Source organism: Streptopelia decaocto (assembly GCF_964273445.1).
Source record: "Streptopelia decaocto genome assembly, chromosome: 1".
Lineage (NCBI taxonomy): Eukaryota > Metazoa > Chordata > Aves > Columbiformes > Columbidae > Streptopelia > Streptopelia decaocto.
In genome coordinates, this window is record NC_138663.1 from 13,315,720 (window position 1) to 13,331,158 (window position 15,439).

The 15,439-nt window shown below is 38.2% G+C and overlaps 1 protein-coding gene across 5 annotated transcripts in view; it reads left to right on the forward strand.

Moving 5' to 3' along the window:
- Positions 1-15,439, forward strand: part of MAGI2 (membrane associated guanylate kinase, WW and PDZ domain containing 2) — a 741,411-nt gene that overhangs the window by 569,249 nt on the left and 156,723 nt on the right. For all 5 annotated transcript variants that reach the window (XM_082044483.1, XM_082044484.1, XM_082044485.1 and 2 more), the window contains exon 7: positions 15,258-15,315. In XM_082044483.1, coding sequence (XP_081900609.1) covers positions 15,258-15,315 — 58 coding nt within the window. The remainder of the gene's footprint in view (positions 1-15,257; positions 15,316-15,439) is intronic.

Here is a 15,439-nt window from a genome sequence, read left to right on the forward strand (position 1 = left end):
CACACTGTCTGGCTTTGTTATTTTGATCATTTTCATCTTGCATCAACCGCATACAAATGGGGTTACAAGGTATTTTCTTTGGCAAATATGAAAAATAATCTGTAGGTGTTGTCAGTCTACTGTATGGTTTGGAATGGACAGCAGAGACTATCCTAATTGAAAAATTACACTTTTTTGTTTTCAAAGTCTGCTTAAGCCCATTTGTTTCATTTCTATTGTTCATTTTATTAGCTTATATCTCTTTGAAAGGGAACAGGACATGCTAGAATTAGAACATCTGTCAGAGATTCCCAATTCTGGCCTCAAGATAACTCAAAGGTTAGCATAAATATCTATTAAGATTAAACAAAACAAAAGTGACACAGAGGTAAAAAATTATTTAGGGAAAATATTAAGGGCCTTTGTGTGCTATCCTTAATAGATCATGGTCTTATTTTAGGGGGGAGGGACAAGGTTATACATTTTATTCTGCTCTCTCTTCTTTTTTTCCAAACATTTTATTCTACTTAATAAGATTTGCATTAGACATGAGGCTAAATCAAAAAATGCAGACATACACTTTTAGATAGATTAAAAATTGAATTTTCTATTCATATTTGACTTCTCAAGACCATTCATATTGCAGTAATTGAATGAGTTTTCCATTTCTTTAATCCAATATTTTACTCTCAGAAGATCGAGTGCTGATGTCCTTGATTTTGTTTTTTATTATATTTTTTCCTTTTATTGTCACAGTCTTTAATTATCCTTAATAACAGAAATGTTTATCAGTTCATCGAAAATTGAAAAGATAAATGGAGAAGTCTACTTATGAGGCAGCGGCAATAGTTTATCTAAAGGATTTGTCTCCTTCTGAACGTTAGACTAGCTAAAATAAGACAGAAAAACCCCTTCATCGAGAGTTCTCGTTTTCTTAGATGAGATAGTGGATAATGAACAATTACTATGGGTTAAACTCTGCTGCTTCCCTGAAGCAGTGAAACTGGTGGAGGTTCTCTGGGAGAGCAGCAGACGATGCTGTGGGGCAGGGGTTGCCCTGTTGCCTATGCAGAGCTGGATCCCACCAGCTGGATCCCAACATGTGGGTGCAAAGACCACTCAGGGCCAGAAAGCCATTGTGAGTGGGACTTGCAGAGTCCTGTGTCCACACACAGAAGCATTTCTTCTGTGGCGACTTCCATATGATGCGTGTCTGTATTTCCTTGGTCCTTCTGCCCTTTTAAATATTCCTTCTCTTTGTGTAACGTTGACTTGCAGAACACTTAACAATATCTGTACCAAAGTCGTATGCTCCGCATCACAATTTGAGCCCATTATTGAGAGCTTCTCTTCATGAAGAGCAAGTGTGATTATAGAAAATAGCAGAGTCATAAATGTAGCCAGAGCAAAATTTCTAGTCTTTTAAAGATTTTTTGAATGTTTTCTGTTGGAATGAAAATAAATAATCCTCTTGCTATTAACAGTTAAAAGAAAGATCCTGAAAGGAGATAGCAAAACTTTCATAAAAATAATAGTTAAAGAGAACAGAGCAGAAACATGAGCAGGGCTGAATACAAGTCCCATCATTCAAGGATAGTTGGAGCTGTGAAATGGTGTCAATTGTTGTCTGGTTGCAGTGAATTACTTTTGCTACAGCAAAGAAGGTGCTGTTGCTGGTCATTTTTAGGTCAAAACAGGCTCCAGACTCCAGATTTTGTTGTGTGAACAGACAGGATTGATAATTGATTAAGAATGTTTCAAGATTACCAGGACCTTGATACCAATACAATATTCTTCGTTACTTTCATTGGCTATTTCAATATGTTTTCCCGCTACTAACTGTGGATGAGGATGCTGGTGATTGACTCCTATGAATAGCTGGTGCCTTGGTTCGCTTTATTAAATTATTTCAGAACCTTGGTAACGTCCGCACGGCAGAAGTCTGACCTGCAAATCGAACAGTGCGCAGAGTTTAGCTCAGAGAATACTATCTGACACCGATTGCTTTTAGCAGCCCTGTTCTGAAAGGGACACGGCAATGACCTTGATGCTTGCAGGATTGCAGTTGCTCATGAGGTCCCCGTTTTTCTGAGGTAAACAAATATCGTCATACTTATCGTAAGAGTATTGTGAACTTCAGGCTCTTTAGCACAATGTAAAATTGACAGACCTGATACAGCCCATAATTATCCTGTTTACAGTTATTGTCCTAAAACAACTGAGTGGCATTAACTACCTTTATTAAAGGAAGACAAGGAAATGCAAGTATTCTCAGGAGAACCTTAGACTGGCATGTGAATGAGTTTTAATTTTATAGAATCCTAAGTACTCACTACTGAGTTATATATCACAGGGTTTTCTGTGTTTTAAAGGACCAGCCACCTCATGATCTTAAAACCATGTTATAAAATCCCCACTCTCTTTTAGACATAGTACCGATATCCGGACTCAGCTTTTGCAAACTCAGAGGTTATGAACACAAACATTCTCCCTTTTCTAGGCTGTGTGGTACAAATTGCATGAGAATTTTTCCTGTTTTAACTTGCAGATGATACCGTTATTGTACATCACTTTCAGGAAACCAAAAGGTATCCTGTTTGTTACTGACTCAAATAATAATTAAAAAACAAAAGCGGGGGGGGGGGGGCGGGACGGGAGAGGGTAGGATGCTAAAAATAATTTTTTTAAAAAAGGGGGAGAAAAATGGAGGAAGTAGAACTGGCAAAAGAGAAGAGATTGACAAAGAAAGGATGAGAGAAATAAGATATGGAGGGAAATGAGCAATTTCAGGGCCAGTCCAAGCAAGATTTGCCCAGCCATCATGCCAATAACAGCCACGTATCTTCCTCCCCTCACTGTCACACTGATGCGTTCTCTCACTCATTTCCACCCATCTGTTGTACTCTTCTTGTCTGTTTGCCCTTTCTCATCATCCACTCATTTTAAAATGGTAGAAAGTAGAGATCAAAGATAAAAGAGACACAGTTGCAAATCATCCTCTCTCCTTCCACTTAAATTCCTTTCCTTTTAAACGGTGTGGATTTTCCTGGAGCACCAGCTGTATTGTGTTATAAGGACTGCAACTGCGAAGTGGAAAACTAATACATTTTTATCATTTCAGTGTGTACTAAGAGGCTGGGAGAGGTGCCTCTGCCACAGGTGCTGCAAGTGCTCAGAGCCAACTGTTCAACAAACATGGCAGTTGCACAACTGAATTTGTCACTGAAGCAGAGAAAAATATGCACCTGAAATGCATGTAGCATTCAATTCTTCACATTTGTAAGACTTTTTATAAAAGATTAGCGGCTTCTCTTTTCCCATGATACAGAAATAATCTTTCTCGGTGAGAACAGACCAATGAGCCGGATGTAAACCAAGCCTGTGAAATGCAAGCACCTCATTACATATCAAAGAAGAAAACAGACACTAGTTTAATTCCGCAAATCCTGACTGCAGCTCAGCACAAAAGGAATTGAGCACACATATTCTGTAAGCGTTTAACATATTCTTCAAAATAATTAAGGTTCACCAAGGAAAAACATAACTAGCTATTGATTAGTGCACACTGTGAATATATAATAAATTTAATTAATTTTGCCTGTTGTGCTGCGTCTGAAAGTTATGGAAGATAATCCAAACCTTACATTTTACAGCAGTCATAGCAAGAATTACTGTAACAATGCCAGGAGCGCCCATCAAGAGAGATGTAAAATCAGTCCCTTCCAGTTCTGCCTGATTTTAGACAATTATAGTCTCAACACCTGTCCAGTAAAGAAGTCCCAATAAAATTCTCATCCTCTGAGTTCTGCCTGTAGATGGCCGGTAGAGTTTATTAAGTTTTATGAAGCCTGTAGATGAATAAAAAGGAATCTAACCAGCCACTGAAAGTTTTTCTGTTCTGTGCTTATTTGCTCTTCCCTGATATATATTAAAACTATACATAACTACAGACAATGTCAACAAAGTGTGTCCTAAAATCCAGGTTGCCACAGCCTAATTGCTCCATTTCTCCTGCTTGCAATTTCTGTAGTTTATGTGTCTGGTATCTTCAGACTCCTTTCTACTAATTTAGGGACAACTTTGGTTGAAGAGTAGTTTTTCTATTTTCTTGTAGGCCCTCATACCTGTTTTTGAATTAACTGAGGCTCTAGTCAGTAGGGTCATGCTGCTGCCCTTCTTACTGAACCTTCTGACCAGGGTGTGCTGACACTCAGGTGGCCCAGCCTAACCACTCCATCTGAATTGTTCTCATGGGCCAGAAGGAGAAATCCTCAAATGATTTCAAACACATGTCGCTAGGTCAGTCTGTAAAAGGCATGTCTTTGCACACCTGTATCTGATTACCTCTAAGGTGGCTTACAGAGGAATTAGAAAGGTATAAAACAGGCAAAGCTGGGCTGAAATGAGATACTACAGTGAGAGAGCTTTTCAGGCTTCACGTTTGGTGTTCCTGTAGGCTCCCTGTGGGATCTATTCTGTACAAACTTTGTACAGACCATCCATCTTTTGGGATAAGTTGTAGAGGAAGCAGTTTGTAGAGTCTCTTTTTTGTAAAGAACTTGTAGTGACCTTGATATTTAAGGAGCTGAAAAGACTGGGGAACAGTAAAGAGCAAATATTTAAAGATTAACAGAAAAAGAGGAGTTTAAATTTCAAGATTTGTTTATTATGCTACTTGGTACAGATTCAATGTGGAGACCTACCTTCAGTTATTAAGTACAAACACATTAAAAGTAATTAATTTAATTGGAGTTATTGATTAATGTAATACCTGTGCAAGGGCATACACTGAGGAAAAAAATTAGTTTCTGCAGGAATAACTCAAGTAGATCAGTTTCTGATTCCAAAATTTTGTATAGCAGTATCACAGAAGTCAGATGCCTCATTTCTCTGGGTTGATGCTTATGATAAAGGCAGTCATATGACTGAGTAAGCTGAAAGTCCCCTAAGTAATGCAAATAGGCTAGTGCTGCACATAAATGAAAAAAAAAATGAGCAAACATTCTCTTCTTCCATTATCTGTTGTAGATATGCTACAGCAGACATTTGGTTATCTTTATAATCTTATTCTCCTCAGAACTTCTGGGAATGGGCAAGATTTGAGCTTGCATATGGCAAAGAACGTGCTCCTGCCCAGCACAGCTGGGGGGGCTGTGTCACTGGTGGGGTTGTAACGAAGGACTCTCACGGAGGCAAGGGGAATAACACATTCTTTTGGTAAAAAAAACTACTAGGTTTGGGGAGAAGTAGGAATAGATTGCAGCTTGTCTTTGAAAGAGATTTGGGTTTTCTTGGGAGAAAAGGCTCTTTTCCTTGTGAAGAGAAGCTGAAAGGGTTTGGAGCTGGTTAGTAATAAAGAGGACACACGAAGAACCACAGCCTGCTCTTTGTGGTTTTTTCCATCTCTCTGTCCCATCTCCATCTCCATCCTCTCCCTCTAACACAGTGAGAACCTTCTTAGTCCCCTCTCTAGTGTTTGGGTTACAACTCTGTTCACCTTTGTGAAAATTCTACACTTAGAATGAAGAGAGGAGGGAAAAGGGGAGTTAAAAATACATGTGTTGTCACTTTTCATGACATTGCAGAGCACCAAAATGCACACGAAGGTATGACTTTTCCTTCCCTTTTTTTTCTTTCTTCCTAAAACATGTTAGTACATGCCAATGTTACTGAACATTAAAACATGAAGAAAACATCAGTAGATCTTAATTGTTTTATTATTATCATACACAGTTAAAATTCTTGAAGGAAAAGTGACTTACAAATTGGTGTTTTAATTGGACACTACATTTGCAAAGTTCCCTTTATGAATGCAAACAAAATGTGTCTAGTAGATTAAGAAAGGATGACACACCTGTTTCTCATGCAAAGTTCCTTTCTGATGCTGTCGCAGAACCATACTGAGAGTTTTGGCAAATGATATTACAATTCAAATAAAGAAGAATAAGCTACTGAATTCATATATTGGGTTTTTATTCAAATGCCAAGGGATTTTTAACACAATGTTTAAAGTATAGAGTGACTCAATTTGAGTGTCCTTATAAATATAATTAATGATTAGTAACTTATGACAAGTTTTCGAAAGCAGTTACATGCAACTAAAGCAGCTTTTTATCTGTCATGCAGCAAAGTAAAAAGTAGTAAAATATGTGACTTGTAAAATTCTAACCTTTGAGAAGACAACGAAGCCACTGAGGAGACAAAATCTGATTCTAATCTTATTTCACTAGTACAAATCAATAATTGCTGCCTCAGCAGCTGCAGTGTTAACCTGAATTTTCCACAGTGCAATGTAATCTCCCTCATCAATTTTATTGATTTATCTATTTCATCAAATACTCTTGAAATAACTAATGTGTCTGCATTACATATATCCAGTTACTGTTCAGAACTATGAAAACACATTATTAAAAAGCATGGTAGTCATGGAAACAGATCATGTAGGAAGTACCTTGGGGAGGATTCTTCTGTCTGATTACATACAACTTCATTGGCCACTTGGAAATAAAACATAGAAATGTAAGATGTCTTGTACTTGATCAGAGCACTAGTTTATTTAATCTGCTCTGAGATTTCCATCCAAGGCCAGTAGCTGATGCTTCTGAGGCAGTTGCAGCTCATCACAAATGAGTAATGTACCTGTGCAATTTTACAGTCTGGGCAGGAGAGCTTTTTATTTGCAGACCACCCACAGACAATCAGTGCCTTGTAAGCATACAAAGTATTTCTTGGCTGGTCTTTTTGTTTTTCATTATCACTATAGATGCTACATTTTCCTATCTCTTTTCATAATGTATCTATCCATTTGCCTCACTGGCCTGTCACATAAAATAAAGTAATTGCCATTTGGCGTTACAACAAGGCAGAAAAACAAAACAAAACAAATCAGAAAGCATTTTAGTATGTGCTTTACTTTGAAGCATTTGCTTGAGACTTGCAACGCCCAGTGAGATAAACGAAGTAATGAAACAAATTATTTCTAATGTTGACGGAAATTTTAATTAGTGTTGTTATTTTAAAAATCAGTCAGAAACAAGGTAAAATAACCTGATTGATCAGGAAAGATCAACAGACGAGAAGGGAAAATGAGGAAAAGCTGTCATCCTCTGTGCAGAGGAACAGCTTGGATGTACAGAGCTTTCCTATGGGGTGGATGGCTAACTGGTGAGGTGTCTGTGGCTCAGGATCAGAGACGCCAGTAAGGGAGACCGTGGTGTGTTGTTGTTACAGACCCCCTGATCAGGGGGAGGAAGCCTTCTTTGAACAATTCAAAGAAGTCTCTGATCATAGATTCTGGTTTTCATGGGGGACTTTAACCTCCCTGACATCTACTGGATGGGCAGCAAGCCAGAACACAAGCAAGCAACAAGATTTATGACAGTTTTAAGGGATAACTTCTTCAAACAGGTACCAGATGAGCCAATGGGGGGTGATGCACAGCTGGACTGTCATGAACTAACAGCAAGAACTACTGTAAGACGTGATAATCAATGGCAGATTTGGCTCTAGTGACCATGAACAGTGAAGCTCAAGATACTGTGTCAGGGGATCTCAGGATACTGGAAGGTCTCAGGTCCTGAGAATGTCTCTGATGAAATAATGAAGCAAGTCCTTTAAGAACAGATTTCTGGACACCCAAAGGAGAGGGTGATGAATGGCAACAGCCAGTGTGTATTTATCCAATGAAAATCATGCCTGACCAGCTTGATTGATATGCTAAAATGACTGGATTTGTGAATGAAGCAAAAGCAGTAGATGTCATTTAACTTGACTTTTGTAAGATTTTTGCACTGTCTCCCACAAAATTTATGAGTCATGTTTAGGGCATTAAAAATCTGGATGTATGGAGAACTGTACAAGTAAATAGCGGGTTGGGTGGTGGGGCACAGAAGGTAGTGGTTAATTGGCCATACTATACCTGAATGCCTATGCAAGAGGTGTACTACAAGGGTTTAGATTGGAATCTGTCATGTTAGACATCTTTATGTATAGCCTGAAGGAGGCAACAAAGTCAACTTCGCAGGTGACCCCAGGGTGACCAGTCAACATGGCCAAGGGCAGGACTGCCACTGAGGGACCTAGCCAGGCTGGAGGAACAGGCCAGCAGAAACCTTGCAGAATTCAAGGACAAATGCAATGTCATGCACCCAAGAAGGAAGAAAATCTTGCAGCTCCACAGGCTGAGATCTGACTCCGTAGACCACATCTGTAATACTGTGTCCAGCTTTGAGACCCCCCAGTACATGATAAACTGGGTTGATATAGGGGAGCAAGTTCAGCAGAGGAGGCCACCAAGGTGGTCAGGGACACTTGCTCTGTGAGGAAAGGCTGAGGGTAATCCTGTTTCCCCCTTAGCAAATTTTGGCACTGCAAACAGCATTAAAATGTGACATTTCAGTTTGTCATAGAATAATATGCTTTTTTTCCTTCATACCAGGGGTTAAGAGGTGAACAGCTAGCTAAAGTATGTCAAAGCTTATATATGAATTTGAGGCATCAGTTACAGAATACCTAGCTGCCTCCCATAGGGTCAAGCCCACACTATTAGTAGCTACATACTTTTATGGCTCTTTTTAGGTCAGTAGCCAAACTTTAGAATTTAGGTTATGTAATAACAGTAAATTCAATAACTCAATAAATTCACAGCATATGTTGTTAAACAATTAACTGCAAAGGAAATAATATAAATAAATTAAGAGACTGAAAAGCGAATAGAAGAAGAAAAGCCTGACTTCATAAGATCAGGCAGTTATTAGGTCAAAAACACTGGTTTGTAACAAGGCTGCATTGATACAGTCAGTAATGAAGTACAAGCACTGAAAGATTTGAACATCCAAAAGATCAAAAAGATCAAAAAGAATGTTTCTTTTCAGCCTGTTTTCTTCAAAGTCTAAAGAATATAGCATAAAAAAAGCTATGTTAATAAAATCCCTTTCAAAGGCAGAATCTCCCACATTGGAGGTATACATGGCGTACAGCAAATCTGCTGAGTATCAGGAATACAAATTGATAATGCAGCATGCAGTTGATGTACTTGGGGCTCCTTTTCCACTGGTAAAACGAGTGTGCCGGTGACAGCCCCTTTTACGTGCGTGTCTGAGCTTCAAACCAGCTGGCAAAGCCGTCACAGCTCCTCGCCATGCGTGAGGAGGCTCCAAAGGTGATCTTGAAAGTATCTGACAAAGTACAAAATCTGACAAAGTACCAAAGCCTCACAGCTCCTGGGCTGAGCTCCGGCAGGTCCGCGCTCTGCACCGAGATTCACCCTGAAGTGACTTCACTCCCAGGAGAGCGCACATTAGCCAGTTTAAAGGCAGCATCTGTGAGGACAAGGGTTGCAATGACTCTGTTTAGACCTACCTGTTGTTATATTAAAAATGAGATAGCGTGTAATTAACACAGAATTCAGAAAAAAAAATCTGAAATTATTCTTGGAAGCTAAGGAACAATACTGTTAAATTTTCCATAGAAGCCTGGATGCATTCATATCCAGTCTCCTGGGCAAGAACTTGTAGCAAAAAAATGAGATTTTTCAGTGTTTCCTAGTGATCTATTACCCCAGTAAAACACAAGTCACTTCAGTGGAAATTGTGAGACCAACAAGGAGCTGGTTTAAGCTTCTTTCTCCCCAAACATTCTGTAATACAAACCAAGTACCCAGCACAAATAACACAGGAGAAAGGACAGAGAACAAGACAAAAGGATAACATGATTTGATGAAAAAAAAAGAAATTTAAAAAAGTTTAGTTTTAATAGCAATTGTTTTTAAATCAGTATTTCTGCTTTCCTTAAGTCTATTATTTCTAAATACACTGAAAACAGGATTTTGTTGTGGTTTTTTTGAATATTTTAACAGAAACTCTAAGCTTTCTCTAGAAAAGTTCCATGGAGGGTACTCTGACAAACTTCAGCTATTGCCCAGTAAACTCTGGAGAACTGAGTTTGTTGTTAATGCTTTATTAAGAAAACCATCTCAGGCACTGCCTAACCTAACTAAATTCTCAATAGTTAAGATATTTAATCCCCTAATTTCTTTTTAGTTGTTTGTGAGGGGATTTTTTATTTTTTGTTTGAATTAATAGCTAACAAGCCCTTCTTAAAATTTTTTGATAGTTAAAACTCAGTAATTCGGTTGGTACTTTTTCACTGTATTAATACAAATCTTGACAGATGTTACACAGTTCTCCGTGTCAGAGGGATGTTGGCAATATTTCACTTGGTAACAATTGAATTGATAGTAATATTTAGTAATCTATGTTCTGCACAATTAAGAATGTAGAATGTCACAATAAGCAGCCCAGAAGGAAGATGCTGCATTTATCAGATGTGAATGTTACTTAGACATTTGTTTCTATTGTGCAAGAAGAAATTATCCATAATGTCATTTTATTCATGGGAATAAATTGCACATGAATGGTTTGTGTTTGCAGACAGAACATAAACAGTCATGACTTTCTGAAATTTGCTGGTATGAGAATGGCAGCCGGAAAACAACAAGTTTAATTGAAATTGAGCTAACATGGCTTGGCTTGGAGTTGGTACATTCCCTAAGTTTTCCTGGTCTTCCATGATAGGAAGAGTGATTTTTTATTTTATTTCCTATGGAGTTGGGGTTGTCCTTCATGCCTTTGTTGTTATTTTCACTGAGATAGTGAAAAATTCAATGTGCATTTTTTTTAAAAATTTATTTATTATTCCCTCAGCTTTTGATTTGTACACTAACATAGAGAAGTCCATGTTAGTAACTGCATTTTCCAGCTTAGGCATGAAACATGGCTAAGTGGAGGAACCTGTTGAAGTAGTATAAAGGATTTTACCATAGCTATTACCTGTTATTTTTTGTTGTTTTTTGGAGCTCCCAGATGTTCTGCAGAGAGGTGACCTAGCAGAAGGTATATGAATAGTAGGTTAAATACTGACTTTTAGTGAGTAATGTTGTCCTCTCTTTTCTTATGGTGACCTGTCACAGAAGGTTTCAGGAGCAGCAAGGCAACTACTGTATCTGTTTTACATATCAGCTGGGTGATGTGGATAGGTGCTAACAAAATAATTAAACCAGACATCTCCAGCCCTCTGCTCCTGGGGGAGCAGCACAACATGCCATGGGCAGCATCCCCTCCCTGCTAATCTGTGCACCGTGCTTCAGGGTATTGTAGGCAACACTTTTTGTGTAAGCTAAGCAGTGAGGAACAGTGGTTTAATCTTGCAGGTAAATATTTGCCAAGACTATACCTCTCAAAGAAACCGCAATAGTGTGCAACTGCATTGGCTTGTGGAGCACCGTGGTGTTTTGTAACTCTTAACCCAGCTCTTTTGATACACTCTGTAGTAAGTAACTGACTTGAAAAGGTGAAACCAAATTTAAAACAGGGAGAAAGAGAGAAAGCAAGAGATAAAACAAACACTGGCTGTTGAGTGGAAGGATGCAATATTTTTCAGAAAAGTTTCGTATATAGTTTTCAAAAGGATTCCTGACCTGTACCTGGGTGTTAACAGAGCAAGTGAACCACACTCATGCTGAATTCCGGAGCTTACACATCCCTATTGACAGCATTTTCAATAACAGTAGGCATTATATTTTCTTTTTCTCTCTCATACTATATTCGTTTGTACTATACAAATATTGCGATTGCAGCCAATTCAAGAAACACACTCTCATCTTTCTTTCCAGCTTGTCAGTAGGGTAGTGACACAATGCTGGCTGTTGTTCTGAAATCTTGAGAGCTTTCTCTGACTCTCTTTAACACAGTACTAAATAAACTTCAGGAATATTAATTTGGGGGTTTGGTATTATGCTTTTTCATCTTGGCACATTTGAGATACAAATTGTATTCCTTCTTCATCCCCAGGGAAGGTTAAGTGGCACTATCAAAAGTCACTCTGAAACCCAGCAGCTTTCAGAACACAGATTAAGAGCATCTGGACCATTAGCATAAGCAGGCTGTGATGAAAAGACACTAATGTTGATTATTAAAGTGACCTGCTTAAATTCATATCAGTCTGAAGACTGAAAATAAAGGATAGGTTTGTTGGTTTTTTTATCTTCCTATACAGAGAAATTCTCCTGGAGTCAATAGAATTGAAAGACATGGATGATAGAAGTGTGTAGCTCATGAAAATGAAGACTTCATATATGGCATAGTAATCGTGAATTGATTGGTTGCAGAAATTATACGTGAACTAGCATGCTAGTGCTACCAAATGAATCTCTGCGATCGCTATGATTTATAGCTCCTTTCCCAATTCAAATCATGGTGGCCAACAGTAATCTCCTTCACAAGTGTGTTATAGCAATATTCTTTTATAAATATTTACTGTTCACGTTCATCCCTAATGATTGTCACTGGGCACAGTGAAACACAAAAGACAAACTGTGATGCGCTCACCACTAATTTGGCAAATGCTTCGCTCCCTATTTTATGAAGCGCTAAAGTATTTCTGTCCTGTAATCTTTCACTTCAGTAGTGAAAAATGGAAAAGATGCCATTATTTAATGTAATGAAAAATAATCACAGTTGTCCTGAAAGCAAATGTAGCAGAAGATTCTTCTAACAGAAGCTCTGTAGTAAACTACACTCCACTAACCTTATCTGCCATACTTTATGGGGGTGCAGGGGCTTAGGGTTTGTGCTCTAGCAATTCCATTTTACTGATCAATACAGAATTTTAATAAAACATAGCTTATAGGCTGCATCTCAAATGGAAAAATGAAATTAGAGCATAGGCTTACATGGAGTTTAGACGTGTTGTGCTGCATGAAGGTAATTTTTCAGTTCCTTTCTTCTGAACCCATGACTATTTTATGATGTTAGATAATCAGGGGTTTAATCCATGCATTTAAAAGTGTGTTCTGCATAATATGTCCAGTTCATTAAATTTTTACAGAGTTTTACACCAGAAAATGGGATCTGCCATTTGCCTTTTCAATAGTTGTGCCAGTTCATAACTACAGTTATGCATCATTACTTTAGGAAAAAATAGGCCAATAGGTTAATAGTAAATCCTCAGATTATTTCAGGTTCTGATCAATATGTAAAATAAAATATGTCCTCTGCATCTATACACTTTAAAGTGTATATATTTACAGAAAGATACCTAGAAAGATACTTTTAAATTTGGGTAAAACATCTACTTACTTAATTTTATAGTTGGAAAAAACTTCATCTACTAATACATTTCAGGAAAGGGCCCTATGCACACATCACTGTGTGCATGTATGTGTGTGTGTATTTTGAAGTACATACAGATTTTACTGGTACTTGCCTCCCTTTTCTCTAAGGCAGTGTAATTTTAGATAACCAGATATGAAAGAAACATTAAGTTAATTAGGGGAAAAAACTATGTACCCGTAGGATTTAGATTAATACTTTATATTTATTCTGTGTCATAGGGTGAGTTGAAAGCATCATTTTTTCATATTATTGCCTTATTTATCATTTATGCATTGGGAATGAAACTTCCTGCAGGGCAGTGCAGGATTTGTGCATCAGCTGTTTTCTTTTGGACTGTTTATGGATTACATTCCATAGTCTTGTCTCAGGATATACAGGACTTTGTGGGAACCATTGTAGGGTCAATCTCCTACAGATTTTACTGAAGTTCTGGGCAGGTCTGGAAAGAGCAACACCAGGGTTTTCTAGTGCTTGGCGGATTGACAATGCCCCAGTGACATGTCCTTGCAACAAAGCAGGGCTGCAGCCTCCTGGGCTGTATTTGGTAGAGAATTGCCAGCAGATCAAGGGAGATGATCCTTCCCCTCTACTCAGCACTGGTGAGGCACAGCTGGAGTTCTGGGTCCAGTTCTGGGTTGCATCCTTCATTGCAGCACTGGAAAGGGCTGAGCAGGATCACCCTCTGGGGGCAATGTCACATGAAGACTGCAGCAGTCCAAGCAGGTTCACTCAAGAAAGGACAATATATTACAGATGTGTTTAAAGGGGAAGTAACAAGCAGAGGTGAAGCAATTTCTCAACATTGTTTTTTAACTCTTTGATCTCCCTATTGTCAGTCAGGCTCTACTTTCTATGTGCCTTTTACAGCACACAAATAATTGTCTATTCACATTGTCACTGGAAAAAAAGCAAAGCTCAAATCATCCAGGAATACTTCTCTATGGCCAGTTTAATGACTGTGTTCAGTATGAGTTATATGAGTTCTGCTCTGTCTAGTTCAGTATTCTTCTGTCTCAAAAAAGTTACTTTAAAAGTGCAACTGAGCTAAGGAATTCCAGAATCAAATTTCCTTATAGAATCTCAGTACCACTCCCTGTGTGTTGCGCCATAGTCCTTAACTGCACAAAAATCAATACCTGTGTGTGATGGTAATGCCCATCCTTTAGTGAGTCTCTTCCCTCAACATCATCACATCTGGCACTGTGGTATTTGCTCAGTATCAACATCCACCTGGTGCGTTTTAAACACAAGATGAAGTTGTCTTGGCAGTATAATAATGTTTTAACTGTTCAGTGTGAGTGATAATAAAATATATTTACGGATGTAGCTGGATATATATATGAGAGTTTGTTTGTACATGAACACAGATTAATTTTCAAGATCATTAAATGAATGTATTGTACATTTTAATTGTTCATACCTGTGTGGTTTAGGTGCTATCAATTAAATGTCTTCTCTATTTCTACAAAACATAATTAGTTTTAAGGCCAGAAGTTGCTGTCATATCTTTTTTTGATGTATAGTACTATGTACTGTGTACTCCGATGTCCCTGATATTTGACTCAGCTTTGGAACAGGATGCCTTTGGAGGCTGTTGAATTGCCATTACAGTAACACAAATAGTACAAACTTGTACAAATAGTCCAAACATTTAAGTATACTTAATTACTGTACTTACATGGCAGAAGGCAAACTCTTTGTTCCTTCATGGCAATTTTTTCCAGGTTTTCTAGCAAAGAAAAAAGTTCAAAAAGCGAAGTATTTTTGTGTGTGTGCCTATTTGGGAAAACAGAGTGTGCTCACTTCCTCCGGCAGTGGTGTCACACAAGATGGGCTATAGTTGATGCCTGGCACAGCTGTTGGAACAATGAAAATGTGTAGAAATGTGTAGAGACTGAGATCTGTGTTTGCATGCCAGTTTTCAAGTTACTGCTACTTGTGGCTGCCATAGTACACATTCAAGATTTGACATTTGTTTTGGTCACTGTATCTAATTTCACTACGAAGTTGTTCCCTCAACGCCCTGCAAAGATACACAATTTTGTTACTAGAAATCATAGCATTCTGTACTGCATTTACTGAGAGAGATAACTCTTTGTTTTTCAGAGCTTCCATATGGCTGGGAGAAAATTGATGATCCCATTTATGGCACTTATTATGTTGAGTAAGTTCCCAAGTTCAATATTAAGTTGCTGTTAATATGTCATAACCTAATACTAGCATTCTCTGTAGTGCTTAGCCTGGCAAGGCATGGGTATGATCACTTGGCATGTTAAAACTGAAGGTAT